General features: G+C 35.0%; 4 protein-coding genes across 4 annotated transcripts; all 4 read left to right on the forward strand.

Annotated features, from left to right (window-relative positions):
* The first annotated feature begins 3,454 nt into the window (after positions 1–3,454).
* Positions 3,455–4,459, forward strand: or42c5 (odorant receptor, family 42, subfamily C, member 5). Its single transcript, XM_056474007.1, has one exon. It carries the CDS (start codon positions 3,482–3,484, stop codon positions 4,457–4,459), a length of 978 nt encoding a protein of 325 aa, XP_056329982.1. The 5' UTR covers positions 3,455–3,481.
* A 3,929-nt stretch (positions 4,460–8,388) lies between these two features.
* On the forward strand, positions 8,389–9,399 carry or42c2 (odorant receptor, family 42, subfamily C, member 2). Its single transcript, XM_056473906.1, has one exon. It carries the CDS (start codon positions 8,419–8,421, stop codon positions 9,397–9,399), a length of 981 nt encoding a protein of 326 aa, XP_056329881.1. The 5' UTR covers positions 8,389–8,418.
* A 3,826-nt stretch (positions 9,400–13,225) lies between these two features.
* On the forward strand, positions 13,226–14,209 carry or42d2 (odorant receptor, family 42, subfamily D, member 2). Its single transcript, XM_056473917.1, has one exon. It carries the CDS (start codon positions 13,265–13,267, stop codon positions 14,207–14,209), a length of 945 nt encoding a protein of 314 aa, XP_056329892.1. The 5' UTR covers positions 13,226–13,264.
* Positions 14,210–16,732: 2,523 nt separating this feature from the next.
* On the forward strand, positions 16,733–17,753 carry or42e2 (odorant receptor, family 42, subfamily E, member 2). Its single transcript, XM_056474071.1, has one exon. It carries the CDS (start codon positions 16,788–16,790, stop codon positions 17,751–17,753), a length of 966 nt encoding a protein of 321 aa, XP_056330046.1. The 5' UTR covers positions 16,733–16,787.
* Positions 17,754–21,297: the final 3,544 nt, after the last annotated feature.

Consider the following 21,297-nt stretch of genomic DNA (forward strand, 5'->3'; position numbering starts at 1 on the left):
TAAATGTTGGGCTTAATGGGGGAATGCAAGGGTGTAATTTACCTGTAGAAACATCTATGCTTTTTAGTGGCAAATCATTCATTCATTCATTCATTCATTTTCTTTTCGGTTTAGTCCTTTTATTAATCAGGGGTCGCCTAAGTGGAATGAATCGCCAACTTATCCAGCATATGTTTTACGCAGTGGATGCCCTTTTCAGCTGCAACCCATCACTGGGAAACACTCTTACACTCCCATTAACACACATGCATTACGGACACTTTAGCTTACCCAGTTCACTTGTAGTGCATTTCTTTGGATCATTGGACTTGTGGGGGTAACCGGAGCACCCGGGTAAAACCCACTTGAACACAGGGAGAATATATATACACAGTATATTACATGGCTGGAATACTTGATTCTGATTGATCAGTCGTGACATTTCAAGGTATGTTATTCCGAGATAACAACTGCTAAATATCGAGGTTCATCCGGCAACGTACAGTATAATCACCTTGAATGTTTGTGAATACATTCAAATACATATACTTACAGTACATCCACATTCATATGTCACAACCGCATTTTTTGACAGTGGACTTTGAATGAAAAATACGTAGGTTAGAAAATGCTTTATTCAGCCATTTAATTTCTGTCAACTTTACGTTTTTGACTGTTTAGTGCCATCTTGTGACTGGATAATACATAAGCTAGTGTACAATCCATCAGCTCTTTCGTTTCTGTCAGCTATGAACTTAATTAAAGAATGAATAAATTATCACAGCACAGAACAATGTTTTGTGGTAAGTAGCCATGTAATAAAAGGGATAAAGTTCATCCAGCATTTTTTTTTTCACAGAATAAAACCTGTAGTCTTATACTACAGCCCTACTGCATCAGGCTGTCGATAATCCTGTCAAGCTTTTTTCTGTGATAACTAACAAACTTCTGAATGTTTATTCCTAGCATATATAATGGAGATTTAACTACAGCTTTTCAAACTGTATAGTGTTGCCAAAGGACTGTAAATATTATCAGAAAGATGGTGTGAAACTGTACATTTTTGTTAAACCACCTTCTGCAATCTTATACCAACGACTGAAAATAGATCAGTTGTAATAGCTATAGTTATAATATGTGGGTGAGCATTGCTGTTAGGTGACTATATTGACTAAATGTCTCATCATTTTCTCATTATGGTCACTTTGTGATAGTGCAACTGGGATTTGCACTCAACTAAGTGTATTTGTTTATGTATGTTTACATTTAATGTGAGTAACTACACAAACCTATCAAATGAATACCCTCTGGACTGTAATAGTGTTCTGAGAGATAGTAATGAAATATTAATTGTTCCTAATTGACTCCTTAAATGACAAAAATACACTTTCTTAAATCTCATGATTAAACAAGATGTAATGTTTCTGGTTGGAATGGTTGGCTATCTAATATCTAATATCTAATATAAATAATATACTCATATGATAGCAAAATAAGTTAATTTAAATACACTGATAGACTGGTTAGACTATTTAGACAAATTTCATTTTAACAGAGAGAAGATTTTTTTTCAACACATTTCTAAACATAATAGTTTTAATAACTCATTTCTAATAACTGATTTATTTTATCTTTGCCATGATGACAGTAAATAATATTTGACTAGATATTTTTCAAGACACTTCTATACAGCTTAAAGTGACATTTTAAAGGCTTAACTAGGTTAATTAGGTTAACTAGGCAGGTTAGGGTAATTAGGCAAGTTATTGTATAATGATGGTTTGTTTTGTAGACTATCGAAAAAAACAAAGCTTAAAGGGGCAAATAATTTTGACCCTAAAATGGTTTTTAGAAAATTATTCTAGCCAAAATAAAAACAAATAAGACTTTCTCCTTTCTCTAATATATCTGACTTCAACTGTATGTATATATATAGATAGATAGATAGAGAAAGAACATTTTATTTACTGTAAATAATATTGATTTTATTTATTTATTTTCGAACAAAATATCATACATAAAATATCATTAACAAAAAATACATTTCAACATGGTCGAAAATGGAGTGGGATGAAGCACAAGCTTATTATTTTCCCACTCCATTACCACATACATCATTCGTCTATTATTTAATTATTACTTAACTTATTTCTTCTTTTACTTATCTCTTCTTTTTACATGAAACATATTTTATCCTTTTGGCATATTTGACAGATTATATGTTTGGTTACATTTGTACCTTTATATTTTGTAACATAAACCCAGAGAAAAAAAAACAAAACAAAAAAAAACATAGTACTGGAAAGAGCCATTAATTAACATTTCATCATACCATTTCATCTTTGTACACCTTTTCAATCACCTTCATCCTTATATTCCTTTTAATAATATATATTTATACAACTTTTTAAATTGATTATTATCCTGACATTGTTTGAGAGTCAGATCTAGACTGCTCCATAGTTTTACACCACAGACAGACATACACAAACTTTTTAAAGTTGTCCTTGTTTTCAACCTCCTAAAATTTAGTTCTTCTCTCAGATTATATCCCCCTTGTCTTTCTTTGAAAAACGTTTGTATGCATTTTGGAAGTAGTTTATTCCTAGCTTTAAAAATAAATTGTGCTGATTTAAATTTAACCAATTCATTGAACTTAAGTATCTTTAATTTAAAAAATAAAGGATTTGTATGCTCCAAATACCCCACAGTTTCTATGAGTCTAATTACTTTTTTCTGAATTCTACATACGGATCGTAAATTAGATTTATATGTATTCCCACATATTTCAACACAATAACTCATATATGGCAACATAAGCGTGTTATATAATATATACATTGATTTGTGGTCCAGGATAAATCTAGCTTTATACACTATTGCTATAGTTTTGACTAATTTTGATATTACATTATTTATTTGCGGTTTCCAACAGTTTTATTGACCAATTTTTTTTTGTCCTGTTGAGAGCTTTTGGTATGAAACATTTATATGTTTTAATATTATTATAAACAATTATATGGCATTTTAGATTTATATTAAATGAAAAAGGGAACTACATTGAGCTGAAGTCTTTTCATTATAAATGAATAATCCCATAGTGAACACAGAAGGAGAAAAAGCAAGTACAACAGGTTACATAAGTGTGTCAGAATGATCTCAGGAGGGTTATGATAAATTGTATATATACAGTATGTATTTGAACTCTCTGGCATAGATATCCATTGAACTGACTGAATGTGCAATAACATATCTTTATATTTGCAGAGTGAAGACAAGCAGTCATTGTTTGCTATGGCTTTGTAGTTTTGTGTTTATACACAGGACTGATTAAATTGTGGACATTTTAAAGCATATACTGTAAACACATTTCTATTTCCATGATTTAAAGATCGATAGTAGACATCATTGTGTTTTATTAACATATAAACAGATGTGTTGCTTATGCCTTTCTGGTGATTTTTATTTTCAGCTTGGACAAAACACCAAACGCAAAGCTGCCATGAGTTCTGACAGTGCAAGTTTCTCATCGAATATCTCCATTGTTCGTCCTGAATACTTTTTCATCACTGGGCTTTCAGGTACAGAATACAGCAATTATTACTATATCTTCTTGTTTTTCATTTATATTGTTGCTGTAATCGGAAACTTTATAGTTCTTCTCATTATAGCTCTTGAACGCAGTCTGCACAGTCCAAAGTACATTGCTGTGTTTAACTTGGCCTTGGCTGATATTGGTGAAATGAATGCACTGGTTCCTAACATGATAAAAATGTTTCTGTTTGACTCCCAGTACATCTCCTACAATGCTTGTATGGTAAACATGTTTTTTGTTCACTTCTTTAGTACTATGCAGAGTTTCACTCTTGTTGTTATGTCATACGATCGCTTTGTAGCTATTTGCTTGCCATTGAGATATCATGCTATCGTCAATAACACAGTCATATCTGTGGTGTTTTTAGTTCTATGGGCGTTTAATGTTTTTGTGGTTCTGGTGGTGGTGAGTATGATCACTCGACTGTCATTCTGCAAAAGCAATGTGATACTTAGTTATTATTGTGATCACGGACCAGTGTATAAGCTGTCATGTAATGATAACAGCATAAATTCCTTTTTGGGAAAACTCAGCACAGCTTTATATCTAGTAGCACCACTGATCATCATATTCCTGTCATATGTGGGTGTTTTTCTTGCTTTAAGTAAAATTACAACTTGGGAAGGACGTTTAAAAGCACTGAAAACCTGTGTTTCACATCTGTTGTTGGCGGGATCTTTTTTTGTTCCCATATTCTGCATATACATGGCTTCAATCATGAATTCCCTCACTCCTAATGCAAGGGTCCTCAGCACATCTCTATCATATGTGCTACCACCAACTCTAAACCCTATACTTTACGTTTTAAACACAGCTGAAATCAAACATTTAATAAAAAAAATTATTAAAAACAGAGCTGCCAAAACTGTGCATGTTGCAAGCTAACTACATTTCGTTTTCTTTATTAGGAATGTACTAGATTTATTCTTATACGGATACAAATAATTTAGAAGTATATTAAGTACACTAAGTTAAATATAATGTGTAAAGTTCTCAGTTCAGCTGTGTTTAAGGGTAAGTTTCTGTATTAGAGCTAATTTTAGGAGCCTTTATTTCACTTTTGTTAAACATAATACAAAGCAAGTACAATGTAAACACAAGAAGAAAGCAAAAGCTGTGTCATGTTTCTTCATTTGACTCAAATATCCTGTCTGAATTCCTAACTTTATTGATTGTTTTGTCTCTGTATTGGCTTTATAATGGAAACAAAAATGAAACAAGGTGGAATTTCATTGATAAAGTGAAATATTCCTAAGGGTAGACTAGACATGCACAATTTTGTCTTTATTGTGTTCTGTATTATGATATAGTACTGTATGATATAGCAAGTTCCACATGCAGATATTCAAAGTATCATGTTCACTAGTTGTTTTATATATGAATAAATTAATGTGTTGCAGATAATATGACAATGGCAATGAGCTGGGTCAACTTCTGCAGGAAACACAACATATAGAGGCTACTAGCCATTTGTACTGGCCTTTTCTTATGATGATTGTCAGTCCCAATAAATGTATTTTAAATATTTTAAATGACTCCTGGGCTTTGTATAGCTCTCTTTGTTGTGAACCTTGTTTTAAGATTACAGCAAAGGGTTTATATGCCTGCACATGTGCAACACTCTTTGCTCTCTGACATTTAGATTATTTTAGAAACAACCCCCTGGTTCTGTGCCATTCTGTCTTGTACGAGGACAAAATAATCCAGTTAAAATCACTTGCTCAGTGATTGCAACAACCTGTTTCACAGCAGCAAGTTGCTACGGTTTATTCACAGACTTCACCACTCGGATTGTGTCTACAACATTGGTTTTACACACTTCTTGTGAAATTTGTGAGAGTAATGTATGTCAAGCAACCTTGCTTGTTGCAACTACTGTATGTACACTCACAGTGTGCTGTGTTTTTACCTAGCAGGTAACAGTGAGAGCTTGCAAATATGGGAAACTCCTGGTTACCGGTATTGTGCAAGATCAGGGAGGAAAAGGAGTCCTGTTGTGCCAAAAAGGCCAACACTGCCCTGCCTTTAGTTTACCAGGGTGCATATACTGTATACTTGGGCTGAGCGATTAGTCAAATTAAAATCGCAAATGCGAATTTAGCGATTGAGCAAAGCTGTGTGTCGTTCATGTCATCTCAAGGAAGCATGCTGTGATTTGCAGTAAACCTCCTCCAAAGATTAGAGGGCTTGAAACCCACGAACCTGTGCAAATACACACAGAGAAACCCAAGAAATTGCCTGAGGGAAAATAATAAAAAGAAATAAAAAAAAAAAAAAGTAAGATGCTTTCATTGATCGATTCATTAACATGACGAATACACACATGACTGGAATCATCTCACAGATGGCGTTTTCAAACACTCGACTGTAGTTTTGAGGTGAGTTTGTAGTAAAAATATGTTTATATATTATATGTTGTATTTTCACTTGCAGCTTTTAGGCAAGGCACGTTTATTTACAGTATTTAGCACATTTCAAACACAATGGTAATTCAAAGTGCTTTACATAAACAAGATTAAAATAAGCATAAACAGACGATTAAAAAATTAAAACAACAAAGAATTAAAAGGTGTTAAAACAGGTTTAGAATGAATGAAAAAAAAGAAAGAAATATTAAAAAAGTGTAACCTTTCGTCACCAGGTGCTGCTGCACACTGGTGGTGGATAAGTAGATTCCCCCCTTTGTGTAAAGCGCTTTGAGTGGCCTGAAAAAAGCTATATAAATGTAAGGTATTATTATTATTATTATTATTCTTTCTAACACACACAGTGCTCATTCAGTAAAGGCACAGCTAAACAGATGTTTTTTAAATCTTGATTCAAATGTGCCTAATGTTAGAGCACATCTAACTATTTCTGGAATTCTGCATCCAGCATGGGGGGTTGTAGTAGCTGAAAGGGTTTCCAGGGCAGGGTTCAACGCTAAGGATTTTTTCCTCTGGCCCGATCGGGCTAGTGGTTCAAATTTTTACTTGCACTGTCAAAATTTCACTGGCCCCACCAAAAAAAACGAAGTTAATAACTATTTGAATAGCCACAAATTTTTAAATAATGTGTCAAAGCCAAACAGCTGTATACATAACTTTTTTTATTCAGCATAACATTTTTTAAATACAACTGACATTTTAAAAAATTACAATCGTGATGTAACTAAATTTGAAAAAACTAAAATTATATTTATATGTTATAAGCGAAAATGTGCACTTTAATTTTGACACCCACAGACATCATCACTAAATAGAAATCAGAGAAGTAAGATTTTCTCATACAGAGCCTCATTTCACTTGTCAAGTTTTGTAAAAATCTGTCTATTCAATTCGATCTATTAAAAAAAACATTGGCTAGAATTATGCATTATAGGCTTAAATTATAGAGAGAAATAACAGATGAAGCAAGACTGCAGTCTGATCATGAAGCTAAACAGACAAACAGTCGCAGCCAAATTAAACTTTAGTGACAAGGCAGCACTGGCCCGATTGGGCCAGCAACGATTCTGTCTACTGTCCCAAGAGTCTCGCACGCTGACCCCAGACCATCGAGCAGTCCTTATTGTCGACCCCTGCGGGGTTTTCGATCATGCTCCTAGAGGCCACCACCCTGATTTTAGCTCCTACACTAATTAAACACTCCCTATCCAGCTAATCAAAGTATTACTAAGCACGATAGGAACTCCACACATGTATGTTGAGACAAATTGTAACTAAACTCTGCAGGACAGTAGTCCTCGAACAGGTGTGGACACCCTTAGATAAGACATTCTATGCACTTTTATTTGTTGGCTGCTGATATCATAGACTATCCATTCAGACCTTATCGGAAGGTGCTATATCTATTTAGGAAATGTTCTCTTTAATGGCATGGGCATTGCCAAACTCTTTAGTCAAATTCTACAATCTAGAATAGTTTCTTGCTATTTTCTCAGATACTGTTGGTGTAGCAGAGCTATTTTACAGGATGTGGCTCTTATACTTTTCTGTTTGCCCTGGTATACTCGCCATCCCCTAACTTTTAATGCTGCAGTCTGCTGATGACAACAATAGATACAGAGTACTTGTGATGCAGATTCAAAGGTGAAAGTGAAAACTTTCAATATGTGTTGATGTATAGCAGCTCACTGACGTGCACAAATATCTGTATGCAGTATAACATATTAATTGTACCTATTTGTTTGACTTCCGGGTAAATATACAACACCTTTCCCACAGTGTAAACCTTATTGTTAATATAGTTATACTAATAAGTGACTGGAAATATAATTTATTATTGTTTTTATTTTGTTTTAGTTGGTATATATGAAAATGTTCTTGCTTAAAATGGCTTACGTAAACATTACTTTGATTTATCTATGAGTTATTGTAATGTAATGTGCATTAACATGAATGTAAAGGAGAAAAAATGTGTGGCCAGTTTGCAGACTAGTACACAAAATGTTTATCAAAAGTAAAGCAATGGCAAGAAAATTTACTTCAGCATATGTATTACATTATTCATTAGTGCACAGCATTACGTCATTGTGTTGTCTGAAATCTGTCAAGGGATAAATCAGAAGATGTATTTGGATTTACTTTTGTAGCCAGTCATCAGCCTGAGAGAATAAAAGGACGGGTACTAACCTTCTTAATTCATAGTCACTGTCATTGTTAGCATAGACTTTATGGTTATTCTGTGGCTGAAATGTTTTGCAGCAGATTTGTATGAAGGTATATTTTCAACATGTGAAATATTATTTATGTGATATGTGTTGTTTTAAGTTTTGTTACCGTACTGTGATGTTTATATTTAGCTTGTGTCTTTTTGATAAATTCTATTTACAGCCTGTACAAAAGACCAAACGCAAAGCTGTCATGAGTTCCTTAAATGCAAGTTCTTACAAGAATACCTCTATTGTTCGTCCTGAATACTTTTTCATCAGTGGACTTTCAGGTATACCATATGGCTCCTATTACTATATTTTCTTATTTATTACATATTTTATTACTATAATTGGGAACTCTGTAGTCCTTCTCATTATAGCTCTTGAGCGGAGTCTGCACAGTCCAAAGTACATTGTTGTGTTTAACTTGGCCTTGGCTGATATTGGTGAAACTAATGCACTGATTCCTAACATGATGAAGACTTTTCTGTTTGACTCACAGTACATAACCTATAATGCTTGTTTGGTGAACATGTTTTTTGTGTTCCTGTTTAGCACTATGCAAAGTTTCACTCTTGTTGTTCTGGCGTATGATCGCTTTGTTGCAATATGTTTGCCATTAAGATATCATGCTATTGTAAACAATTCCAGTATAACATTAATTCTTTCAGCAAAATGGGCATTCAACTCTTCGATGGTGGCCCTGATGGTGTCTTTGATCACTCGAATTTCATTTTGTGATTCCAATGTGATACAGAGTTATTTTTGCGATCATGGACCAGTGTATAGGCTGGCATGTAATGACAATAGTATTAATAAGTTTATGGGATCCTTCATCACATGTTTATACCTAGTTGTACCACTGGGTATTATAGTCCTGTCATATATAGGAATTTTTCTTGCTTTAAATAAAATTACAACTTGGGAAAGTCGTTTAAAAGCACTGAAGACCTGTGTTTCACATCTGTTGTTAGTAGGGATTTATTTTCTCCCTATGTCCTGTACATACATTGCTGCGTGGTTGCTTGCTCTCGCTCCTAATGCCAGAGTCATCACTACATCTCTGGCATATACTATTTCACCAATGCTAAATCCCATCATTTATGTTTTAAACACAGCTGAAATCAAAGACTTATTGCGAAAAATGTTTAAAAACAAACCTGCACCATTCAAAGACAACATTGCAAAATGAAAGAGTTTGCTGAATTTCTTGTGTAAACCATACTGTTTACAAATGACTACTGTGCATTTTTATTGTCATTTCAAAATGGACACCATCATTGTGATTAGGCTGCTTAGTTTAAAATATTGCTTTAAACTACCACACTTTGTCATTATGTTTGTCATTTATGAATAAAGCTTCTTGTTTTCCACAATTAATGACATCTGTGTCCACCTTGTATTCTTCAACTCACTCCCTATATTCATAGCTGTTTCCTTATTTTAATAGCAGTTAAAAATGGCTATTGTTGATTTATTGTATCAGCTTTTGTAATGCTGAAAAAAAAAAGCGTCAAGTTGTTTTGCAATGTCACAGGTTAATGCCCTAATTACAAAAACTTTCTTTAATGATGTTTTGATCTACCGAACTCAAGGTGATGGGAGACATGATGTTCCCAAGCGTCAGAGCTGTTTCTATTCCAAGTTCTTCTTGGTGTAAACACTCTTAAACTGCCAATCAAAGATGATGCAACTTTGCTGAATGTAATATAGAGAAATCAAAACAAATTTGTCACAGTAAAGTATTAGACTTTATTTTATATATATTTATTCATTGTATTAGTGTTTGTATTAGAGTTTCCATCACTCTAATTCAGTCATTATTTTCTCATTAGGTGCACGAAATACTATGTATCATCTGTTATTAATATCATCTTTTTTCCCTACTATAATCTGCATAAACATTACTTTATTTTGAACATGACTGGGCCATCAGTATGTCATATGCTGTTCTGGCAACTCTAAATTCCAGCATTTATGTTTTAAACACAGCTCAGATATTCAATTAAAAAAACTAAATCAGATCTGCAAAATTGGAGTTATCATAGTTAATATTAATTAATAAAAAGTTATAATAAACAATGACATTTTTTAAGAATTTGATTATTTGTATAACTTTGTAGATAAAATTGTAGTAAGAGTTCAGTTCATTGATAATTGTCTCTTATATAGTGGCAGCCTTTCTAAATTTAGTTCTTCACAATATTATCACAGGTATGCGCAGGAATGAAGACAGGGATACAAATTTATGAAATTGCTTTTAATGCGAAGAATCCAAAACACAAGAAGATCACATGCAAAAGCACTGATAAACAACGAGACTTGACAATAAACTGATGAAACACAGTATTGTATTTAAATCACCCCTATACATTAAAAAGTGCACAATTTGAGGCAGCAGTAATTTATAGTGGGGTCTGAAATATTACTGGTCATTGTACAAAGGATCTACACTGAAAAGCTGTGGAACACCCATCAAGCACTTTGAGAGTTTACACGTCAAATTAATTTCTGCATCTGACCACAAGATGGAATTCAAAGAGGAATCATGTCTCTAGAAGTTTCTAAATAAATTATTATTTAAATTTTAGGTTAGCATTTGTATACATGACAGAAATCAAAATACTTTGCTTCATTTCTAATAGAAACTCACTATTAAATAACTATCACAGGGTTTGACCAAGAAGTTCAAAATCAAATACAGTTGGTTAATGGATTTAACAGCCAGAAAAACACTAAACACAAACAAAATAGTATTCCTTATGGTGCACTCAGTGCATTAATTCACTTACTCTTTCATTCACTCCTTTAAGTGGAATGTGGGGTTTGAATACAGCCAGGCACACTATATATACAGGGACAATGAGCTGTATTCAAACAAACGTAAAAACAAATGGCTAAATGATGGCTGAAAAAAACTAAAAAGAACACAAGACAGGGCACATACATGACATTTACTGTACTTTCCCCTCTGACAGGGCGTGACCTCACGCTGTAAAAAAACTGAAAGAGGAGAGGGTCAAGGGGGCAATGTTGACCCTTCAGAAACTAGAGGGTAGAGGGTATGTCCAGTTATGATGGTATCCCACTATGGAGTAGATGGCAGAAGGAGCCAGGGTGGATAACATTAGGGGACCAACTAACAGTGACAGAGCTAATGTGTTTGGAGCCAGGGTCACAGAGAATCTGAAGGGCCCAAAAAGATACAGAAGACCTCGTTGGAGCCAATGCTACTGAGCCTGTTAATATGGACTCAAGAGTAGGGATGAGCCCAATGGAGCCAGAGATAAAGTCCACAGATCAGCGCTGAAGGTGAATTTAGGGGAGTCACTATCACAGAGGGAGCAAGTGCTTGAGGTACCATGGCAAAAACACAATGCCAGGTGTCATTGGCTGAAGGGGAGCTGGGACAGACAGAGACCAGTGTAGGGTTGGCTGACAGACTACTGTAGCTGAAATCTGAAGAGGAGAGTTGCATTGAGTACTGGCTGCTGGAAAGCAGCCTTGCCTTAAATACTGACGGGAGTCAGAATGGCTGGCTTGACTTGACTACTGACTGAAGTCTAGAAAGCAGGCTTGCCTTGAGTACTGGCTGGAGTCTGGAAAGCAGGCTTGGCTTGAGCACTGGCTGGAGTCTAGAAAGCAGGCTTGCCATGAGTACTGGCTGAAGTCTGGAAAGCAGGCTTGCCTTGAGTACTGGCTGGAGTCTGGAAAGCAGGCTTGGATTGAGTACTGGTTGAAGTCTGGAAAGCATGCTTGGATTGAGTACTGACTGGAGTCTAGAAAGCAGGCTTGGCTTGAGTACTGGTTGAAGTCTGGAAAGCATGCAGGCTTGCCTTGAGTACTGGCTAAAGTCTGGAAAGCAGGCTTGGATTGAGTACTGGCTAAAGTCTGGAAAGTAGGCTTGGATTGAGTACTGGCTAAAGTCTGGAAAGTAGGCTTGGATTGAGTACTGGCTAAAGTCTAGAAAGCAGGCTTGCCATGAGTACTGGCTGAAGTCTGGAAAGCAGGCTTGCCTTGAGTACTGGCTGGAGTCTAGAAAGTAGGCTTGGATTGAGTACTGGCTAAAGCCTGGAAAGCAGGCTTGGATTGAGTACTGACTGGAGTATGGAAAGCAGGCCTGGCTTGAAAATTGGCTGAAGTCTGGAAAGCAGGCTTGTCCTGAGTACAGACTGGAACAAAAAAAGCAGGCTTTGCTTGACTACTGGCTGGAGTCGGGAAAAGAACGCTTAGCTTGAGTACTGGCTAAAGTCTGGAGAGAGAGCAGGAAAGGGAAGTTTTGAGAAGACAATATTTTTGATGGTTCAAAAATCCCTGGCCTGTGGCAATAAGTGAATGAGGTCCAATATAAACCTGGAAGTGACAATGGATAAGCAACTAGGGCCGGCACACACTAGCATGCTTGAGTGTATTGACTCTTTAACTAATTGCCAATGGCCATGAATTTTTGAACCAACAAAAATGCTTAGTCTTCACAAAACCCCACTCTTCTGCTTTCTATGACATTATGCAAATTACCATAAATATCTACAAAACATATTATTTTTGATGTCTCAACATCTTGAAATATGACTGAAAGTATGTAAAATGTAATTTTGAGTTATTGTAATATTATGTGCAGTAGTGAAAACATGAAGGGGAATAGTGTGGCAGACAATAGCAGACAAAAGAAACCAACGGCAAGAACATTTACTTCATTAAATAAATATTACATCATTTTGTTGTCTGAAATCTCTCAAGAGATGAATCATAAGATATATTTAAATATTGAGAAACACGTGTCCAATGATCTTTGCAACATGAGAATATGGACAAGCATTTATATCAGGGAGTTTTATTTCAAAGCAGCTTACAGGTGTATGGTCAGTCATTGTTATCATTCTGACTTTAAAAAGTGTATGTGTATGTGGTATATTATGTAACATTTACAAAAGCGCATATTTTCAGCATTTATGAAATGGTTAAATCTATATAATGACTGTCTTGTAAATGTACTATTTTGGTTATTTCAGAATGGCATTTTTAAGCTACATAAAACCTTAAACATCAAAGCTGACATGAGTTTATACGGGAATAACTCGATTGTGCATCCTGAATACTTTTTCATCATTGGACTTTCAGGTATACCAAACAGCAGTTACTATTATATTTTCTTATTTATTATATACTGTATCACTGTAATTGGAAACTCTATAGTTCTTTTAATTATAGCTCTTGACAGGAGTCTGCACAGTGCAAAATACTTGTGTGTGTTTAACTTGGCCTTGGCTGATTTTGGTGAAACTAATGCAGTGATCCCTAACATGTTAAAGACTTTTTTGTTTGACTCTCAGTACATCTCCTATAATGCTTGTTTGGCCAACATGTTTTTTGTGAACTATTTTATAAATGTACAAAGTGCCACTCTTGTTGTCTTGGCGTTTGATCGTGTCGTTGCAATTTGCTTGCCACTAAGATATCATACCATAGTAAATAATATTGTCATGTTAATTGTATTTTTAGGAATATGGACATTAAACACTTTAGTGGTGGCTCTGTCAGTGTCTTTGATGACAAGACTTTCAATCTGTAAATCTAACGTGGTAGAAAGTTATTATTGTGACTATGGACCAGTGTTGAGGTTAGCGTGCAATGACAGTACCATTAATAAGATAATAACAAATGTCATTGCAGTTATGTTCCTAGTAGCACCTGTGATCCTTATTGCTCTTTCATATCTAGGAATTTTTTTTGCCTTAAGTAAAATTACAACTTGGGAAGGACGTCTAAAAGCTCTGAAGACCTGTGTTTCTCATCTTTTGATAGTCGGTTTATTCTTTCTTCCAGTAATATGCATTTTTGTTGCTTCATCAACTACTACTCTCACTCCCAATGTCAGGATCATTAGCACATCTCTTTCATTTACTCTTCCACCAATGCTAAATCCTATCATTTATGTATTGAACACAGCTGAAATCAAAGACACCATTAGAAAGAAGTTTAAAAAACGGATATTTTCATAGTTTGTGTGAGAATTGTACTTTTTGATTTTTGTTTACTCCAAAAGACACCGAAAAGGGCTAAACATTGTAGTGTGTTTGAAGACACAGATCTTTATTGTGTTGACATCATTACTCACAATAAAATATTTCATGTTCATTGAATGTGTTAAGTCAGATAAATGTGATTCACTTTTTACAAAACCATTTTAATGAACACTGAAAAAAGGTAACTCTTTATTTTGATGGTCCATTTGAGTATTAGTAGACTGTCTGCTTAATATCTGCTGATTCTGCTCCTCCAACAGACATTTAACTGACTATAAGAAACTTTGCAAGTACATGTCAACTTACACTTACCCTAACCTTAACCTAACAGTCTACTTATAATCTAATGAGAATTAGTTGGCATGCAGATGTAATGTAACTTAAATTCATTCAAACAGACTAAATAAAGTGTCACCAAATATATATATTTTTTCCAAATATGCTTCAGTTTAAATGTATAACCCAGGTTTCCCAGAGTTTTTGTTGTTTGTTTGCATTTCGTTCTTTCCTGCACAGTAATGAATTAAATGAAATTAGTATGCAGAAGATCATGTTTCTGACACTTACTCTGCAGGCTCACACAGTGTCAGTAAAATGCCTAATTGTTCAAGTTCAGTAAATTATAAACCACATTTAAAGATGGTCACTAATGGCTGACCTTCTATGGAGCTAATATATGCCAAAACAATCTGAATATGAATTGTGTTAATTTTAATTATTGGCAATTGTAATTTAATAAATCAGAATTTTTATATGTTAAAAAAAATTTCCTTTGAATTTGGTTGTCTTACAGTTAGACTATTTTAGTGCTCTTATGTCTGGTGTTTTTAAAATCTACACTCTGAATCACACAAGTCAGTGTCTATGCAAACATATAGTGTATATAAGATTTAACATATATACATATAGTGTATTTAACATGAATATACATTCAACTGGGCAACGCAGTGGCGCAGTAGGTAGTGCTGTCGCCTTACAGCAAGAAGGTCGCTGGTTCGAGCCTCGGCTGGGTCAGTTAGCATTTTTGTGTGGAGTTTGCATGTTCTCCCTGCATTCCCATGGGTTTCCTCCGGGTGCTCCGGTTTCCCCCACAGTCCAAAGACATGCGGTATAGGTGAATTGGGTAGGCTAAATTGTCCGTGGTGTGTGTGTATGTGTTTCCCAGTGATGGGTTGCAGCTGGAAGGGCATCCGCTGCATAAAACAAAATGCTGGATGAGTTGGCGGTTCATTCCGCTGTGGCAACTCCAGATTAATAAAGGGACTAAGCCGAAAAAAAAATGAATGAATGAATTAAAGAATATACATTAAAATGTAAATTCATCAATTTGTTCTAAAACATATTTTAAAGATTTTTTTTGCTTGAATCTAACAGGATTAGATTGATTGGATTTGACTGATTCTGAGACTGAGCAGAACTTTACTTTATAAATTGGCCCAAAAGTGCTTGCTATCTCGGTTGGCTGGTAGGGCCCAACCACTGGGTGCCAGACCACCCATCAGAGTTAGCACAGGCCCTCCCAGTCAAAACCATACATATCCCTGAAACGCTGAAACATATCCCTGCTTTATTTATTTAGTTATTTTTTGGGGGGAGGTACTCTTTGCTCAGGACATCTCCCCTCAGACATTTTAGTTAAATGTCATTCCTAATAAACAGTTATAGTCCTTATAAAAGTTTAAATAGAAATCATGAAACTTAACTTTTTAATCCACGACATTACACCCGAGCCAAATAATAGATTTATAACACAAAAGACTGATCTTAGAGAGGATACCCGAGCAATGATTGTTTAGTGTGTAGAGGTTATGTCTCCAAATACGCTGATGGGGCTGTTTTTGTAAATAAAACACTGGTTTACACAGGTTGCACTACTGATGAGGATAGTACTGAGAACAGTGCTGTCATGAGGGGTCCTGAACTGATGCCAAAGAGAAGAAACTGTAGAATAAAGTCATTATTTTAGTTATTTGTGTGTGCACAAAAGCATTCTCATAGCTTATGGTTGACCACACAATTAACTGTTTTGACAATCTTATTGGGACCTGTCTGGGTTTTGAATGTTTTAGAACCCTTGCTGTCAAAAACATCTTTATATTCATGCACTTACAGTCGGCTTGGATAAAATATTTCCCCAGTAATGAATTGCTATTTAATTTCCAGCAAAGCTTTCCTGCTTGGACGATTGAGCCATGTAAAACATTTACTTCAACATACAAGTATTGCATCACTGTGTTGTCTGAAATCTCTGAAGAGATGAATCATTAGATAAATTAGGATTCAGTGACGCATGTTCAATGATCACTTGATAGTAAGGATGAGCATTTATAGCAGAGTAATTTAATTCAAAGCAGATCTCAATCTTTCAGACAGTCACTGTCATTGCTTGCTCTGATTCTAAGGCTGTTTATTTAATAAGGTCCGTGATTTCAGTATTATGTAGAAAGTTTATGTAAAGCTATTTTTAAAATGTTCAATATAATATGCTTATAAATATACTATTTTGCTTATTTTTGCTAACTTTTATTTTCAGCCTGTGCAAAACAAAGCTGACATGAGTTTATCCCACAATATGTCAAGCATGTATCCTGAATACTTTTTCATCATTGGACTTTCAGGTATACACTACAGCAATTATTACTATATGTTCTTATGCATTACATATTTTATATCTGTATCTGGAAACTCTTTAGTCCTTGTTTTAATAGCTCTGTACCGGAGTCTGCACAGTCCAAAGTACATTGGTGTGTTTAACTTGGCCTTGGCTGACTTTGGTGAAACTAATGCTCTGATTCCTAACATGATGAAGACTTTTCTGTTTGACTCCCAGTACATCACCTACAATGCATGTTTGGCCAACATGTTTTTTGTTCATTTTTTTAGTACTGTGCAGAGTTTTGCTCTTGTTGTTCTGGCATATGACCGCTTCATTGCAATTTACTTGCCATTAAGGTATCACTTGATTGTCAATTATACATTCATGTATTTAATTTTTTTGATAGTTTGGGCCTTCAATGCTTTTATGGTGGCCTTGTCAGTGTCTTTGATCACTCGCCTTTCTTTCTGTGAATCCAACAAGATATACAGTTATTATTGTGACTATGGACCAGTGTATAGGTTGGCTTGTAATGACAATAGCATGAATGCTTTAATTGCACAACTCTACACAGCTTTATATGTTGTAGCACCATCGTTCATTATAGTCCTGTCATATTTGGGCATTTTTCTTGCTTTAAGTAAAATTACAACTTGGGAAGGACGTTTAAAAGCACTGAAGACATGCATATCCCACTTGTTGTTAGTGGGATCATTTTTCCTTCCAATAATTTGTATTTTCATTGCTACATCAACTAACTCTCTTTCATCAAATACAAGAGTCCTCAGCACATCTCTGGCTCATGTTATTCCACCAATGCTACATCCCATCATTTATGTTTTAAACACGGCTGAAATCAAAGACGTAATTAGAAAAATATTTAAAAACAGATGTTCACCTGTTAGAATCAACATTTCAAAATGACTGAAATGATTGTTTGTCTGTTTAATCATTAGGAATTATATGACCTTGAGATGATGTTAAAACTTACTATATGCGTGTACATTTTGATTTTGCTTTAATATTTCCAAAGATGACATTTAAATGACTTATTTCTCAGCTTTTTTTCCTATTGCTGCATTTGCTTTTAAATAAGTAATTGTAAAAATATAATAAAAAAACAGTCATTTTTGTTATGTAATCTGCAGTAAATATCATTCAATGTCAATAAAGGACTAATAACATTTTCAAGGGTGGTTGATTTAATAACACAATGAAAGTTGATCAGTATCACACAGAGTAACATTAAGCTCCTTCAGTTCATTCTTGAATGCACAAATGAGAATATGAAAATATACAGAGGGCATTGTTTTCAAAGTTATTATATGTAGTTAGATTTTTACCCATTTTAAAATAACATTTTTTGATTAGATTAGATTAGGTTCAACTTTATTGTCATTACACATGTACATGTACAAGTACACGGCAACGAAATGCAGTAGGCAACGAAATGAAAATGCAGCTACATTTTGTTCAATGCAGTGTGATTCTGTCCTCTGTTTTGAAGGATTACATTGTTAAGCAAGAATACACTTTAAAACTATAAAATGTTAATCATTCTGCAATGATTCGATCATTACTTGTCATGACATTTTATTTTGTTTGCTGCTTTTTTAGCAGCACTGTTAGAAGAGGGTGGAGATAGAGATCTCTTTTGTTGCACATTGCTTAATGATACTCTCTGAGTAGTGAAATGTTCTGTACAGTATCGTTAGTAATATATTTTTCTGCAAAAAAATGGATTTAAGCAAGGCTATGTTACTTACAATGTGTGCATTGGCCCACTCAAATTGAAAGCTGGTAGACAAAAACATTTTAAAGCAGAAAAATCCTGCATAGAAAACATTTAACGAGTGTAAGGTGGAATATGAAACAAAACATAATTTAATTTTGAACAATAATTTTACTTATTATGACACAGTTTTACATTGTTTCTTTTCTTTTTTTTTTATTATCTTTTTTATTTTCTCAAAAAGTTTTACAATTACATCAGGTACATGTCAGAGGTCTCACATCTGTATACACTCACAAATATAAGCACAAATTCTAAACATCCACTTTCTCTTTCAGCAGTATATGCTTTCCTTTTGTGCGCACGTACACTAATGTTATACACAATATAAAAGTAAAATAATAAATAATAATAAGGAATAATAATTTAAATAAAAAAAATAGAAGGGAAAAAAAAAAGGGGGGGGGGGGGGCAAAAAAAAAGACTGTTGAAAAAAAAAAAAAATCCACTACTTCTCTTTTATGCTATTCGGAAGCGATGTGCACCCACTGACAGGTAAAATCTGGTTCACTCTCACTCTTCATTCTCACTCTCTCAAGTTCAAAGCAAACTTGAATGCCAAATAATTTTAGATATGTATATAAAATAGCCTATGTAATATATTAACATCATCAAATTAATAAAATAATCAGCAAATGAGAACTAAATGACAGAGAAAGGAATAAAACAGACAATATCTCTAAAAATTACAAGATTAAAATGTATAGATTATTTAAATAAGGCAAATGCGTTGATAAACCATTACTAATGGTGTACATATATTTTGTTCTCTTCGAGTATATAGTAAAGTCTGAGTCATTTAGATAAAAAAAAAATTCATTTAATTTGATTTAAGGTTTTTCTTGCTCTCGTGACTGTGCTTAAGTAAAAAGGTAATTCAAAAACGTATATGAGCTTTAGAAAGCAAAAGCAAAAGTTGAATCCCGGACATTTTAGATTTTGAAACCCGGGCCGGACAAATTTTTTTTCCCAGGCCCAAAAAGGTGCACCTCTGTCATACCTGTCAACATTGGCATGTGAAAATAAGGGATATCCTTCCCCCCCAAAGATGTTAACAAATCTCATTAACCTTTTAACATTAACTGTATAAATTACACATTCTGATTAAAGAGCAGCGAATGAAGCTCTTACTTAGATTTTTCGTTTGATTACATTAAGAGGTTTCACTTTAAAAATGCACAGTCAGTCAGTCAACAGCGGACTCTGGTGGATTTATATCAGATCAGCGGGCGCAAATGGCACTCATGAGAGAAATTTGAAATCTGAAAAAGCACACACAGCAGCCTCAGGTGGATTTGCAAAAACAAAAACTGCAAAACAGCGTAGCTCCTGGGACGTATTTTGCTCTCTCCAGAAATGTATATAGGGGTACGTAATCAGAATGAGTCTAGGTTGAATAATATATTAATCAAGTGGCCTTAACTTATGTGTACTTGCAATGAAATTAATCATTTGCTACAATTAATTAAATACCTGTATGTTATTACTAATCAGTAATTAACTTCTGTAATTACATCTTTAATTACACTGTTGACCACCCCTTACATCTCCACCCTTAAACCTACCCATACCACCAAACCTGTCCCAGTCCCTAATCAATCCATGCGCTAACAAGAAATGACAAAAACATGGTTTACTGAACCCTGGCATGAATGGGAAACCAAACTAGACATAAGTGCTGGGTCTGGAACACCAGACTGTAAGGGAGGAGAAAGTGCATGGCCGGTGCATGGCCGTCTTGGCCGGGCAAGAGAAAAAAGATATGGACAAATGAGGAGAGACAGAAGAGAAAGAGAGGGAAGAGCAGGATAAAAGCTTCCGGTTCCCTAAACACACTGCCACTTGGTCCTCAACCTGCTGAGACCCCCCACTTATGATGCCAGGCAGCAGCACTGGTTGCCCCTTGGTGGACAGCCTTATCATCCCATGTCTCAATATGGCAGGCGATGGCTCCTCCGGCTAATGAGCACCCAGCAGCGAGCCCCTGCTCTCTCACTCTCTGTGCTCCTCCCCATTATAGTATCAGATCTGCGAACAACTCCCCCGTCCCCTGACGCATGGCAGGCACCCCTCCATGTTGTGGGAGATAGTGGCGATAGTACCCATCCCCTCCGGCAAGCTCCTCCAGTACAGGCCTTAAGCATTCACAGAGGCAGACTTCGCTCCTCCAGCTTGATGGCACCTCATACTTCCAACAGTGGTGAGGGAAACAAATCAACACATATTTATATACAGTACTTCACTAAAGCAGCAGGGAAAACTTGCACAAGGCTGTACTTTTGTATGCCAGTTTGTAGTGCACCATCAGAGAGAACCTTCGTTATTTGTAGGCAAACACTCAAGCAGAGTCACATTTAAAAATAAATATTTCACAAGGGAAGTGCTAAATGCAGAGTAAGAGTGCATAGTAGCTTTAAGAAATTTGATAACTTTTTTTATGCATAAGTTTGTAACTACAAGTAAATTTCCATGAATTCTCAACACTTAAGACTAAAAATGTATCTTTTAGGTGTTTAAAAATGTTTAAAAAAGAGATAAAAACATTAAAAAAGGTGATAATAATAGGCCCTGGATCCATGTGTTACTCTATGTCAGAAAGTTCAGGGCAAATTTTTCTTTTGTCTCAGTCTGTGCTTTGAGAGGTGAAACTCTGCTTAAAATGCTTCTTGTTGTTCC

The sequence above is a fragment of the Danio aesculapii genome, chromosome 15, assembly GCF_903798145.1.
Source record: "Danio aesculapii chromosome 15, fDanAes4.1, whole genome shotgun sequence".
NCBI classification, from domain to species: Eukaryota; Metazoa; Chordata; class Actinopteri; order Cypriniformes; family Danionidae; genus Danio; species Danio aesculapii.

Coding starts and splice junctions, on each gene's coding strand:
- or42c5 (XM_056474007.1), top strand. CDS start 3,482: ATGAGTTCTGACAGTGCAAGTTTCTCATCGAATATCTCCATTGTTCGT.
- or42c2 (XM_056473906.1), top strand. CDS start 8,419: ATGAGTTCCTTAAATGCAAGTTCTTACAAGAATACCTCTATTGTTCGT.
- or42d2 (XM_056473917.1), top strand. CDS start 13,265: ATGAGTTTATACGGGAATAACTCGATTGTGCATCCTGAATACTTTTTC.
- or42e2 (XM_056474071.1), top strand. CDS start 16,788: ATGAGTTTATCCCACAATATGTCAAGCATGTATCCTGAATACTTTTTC.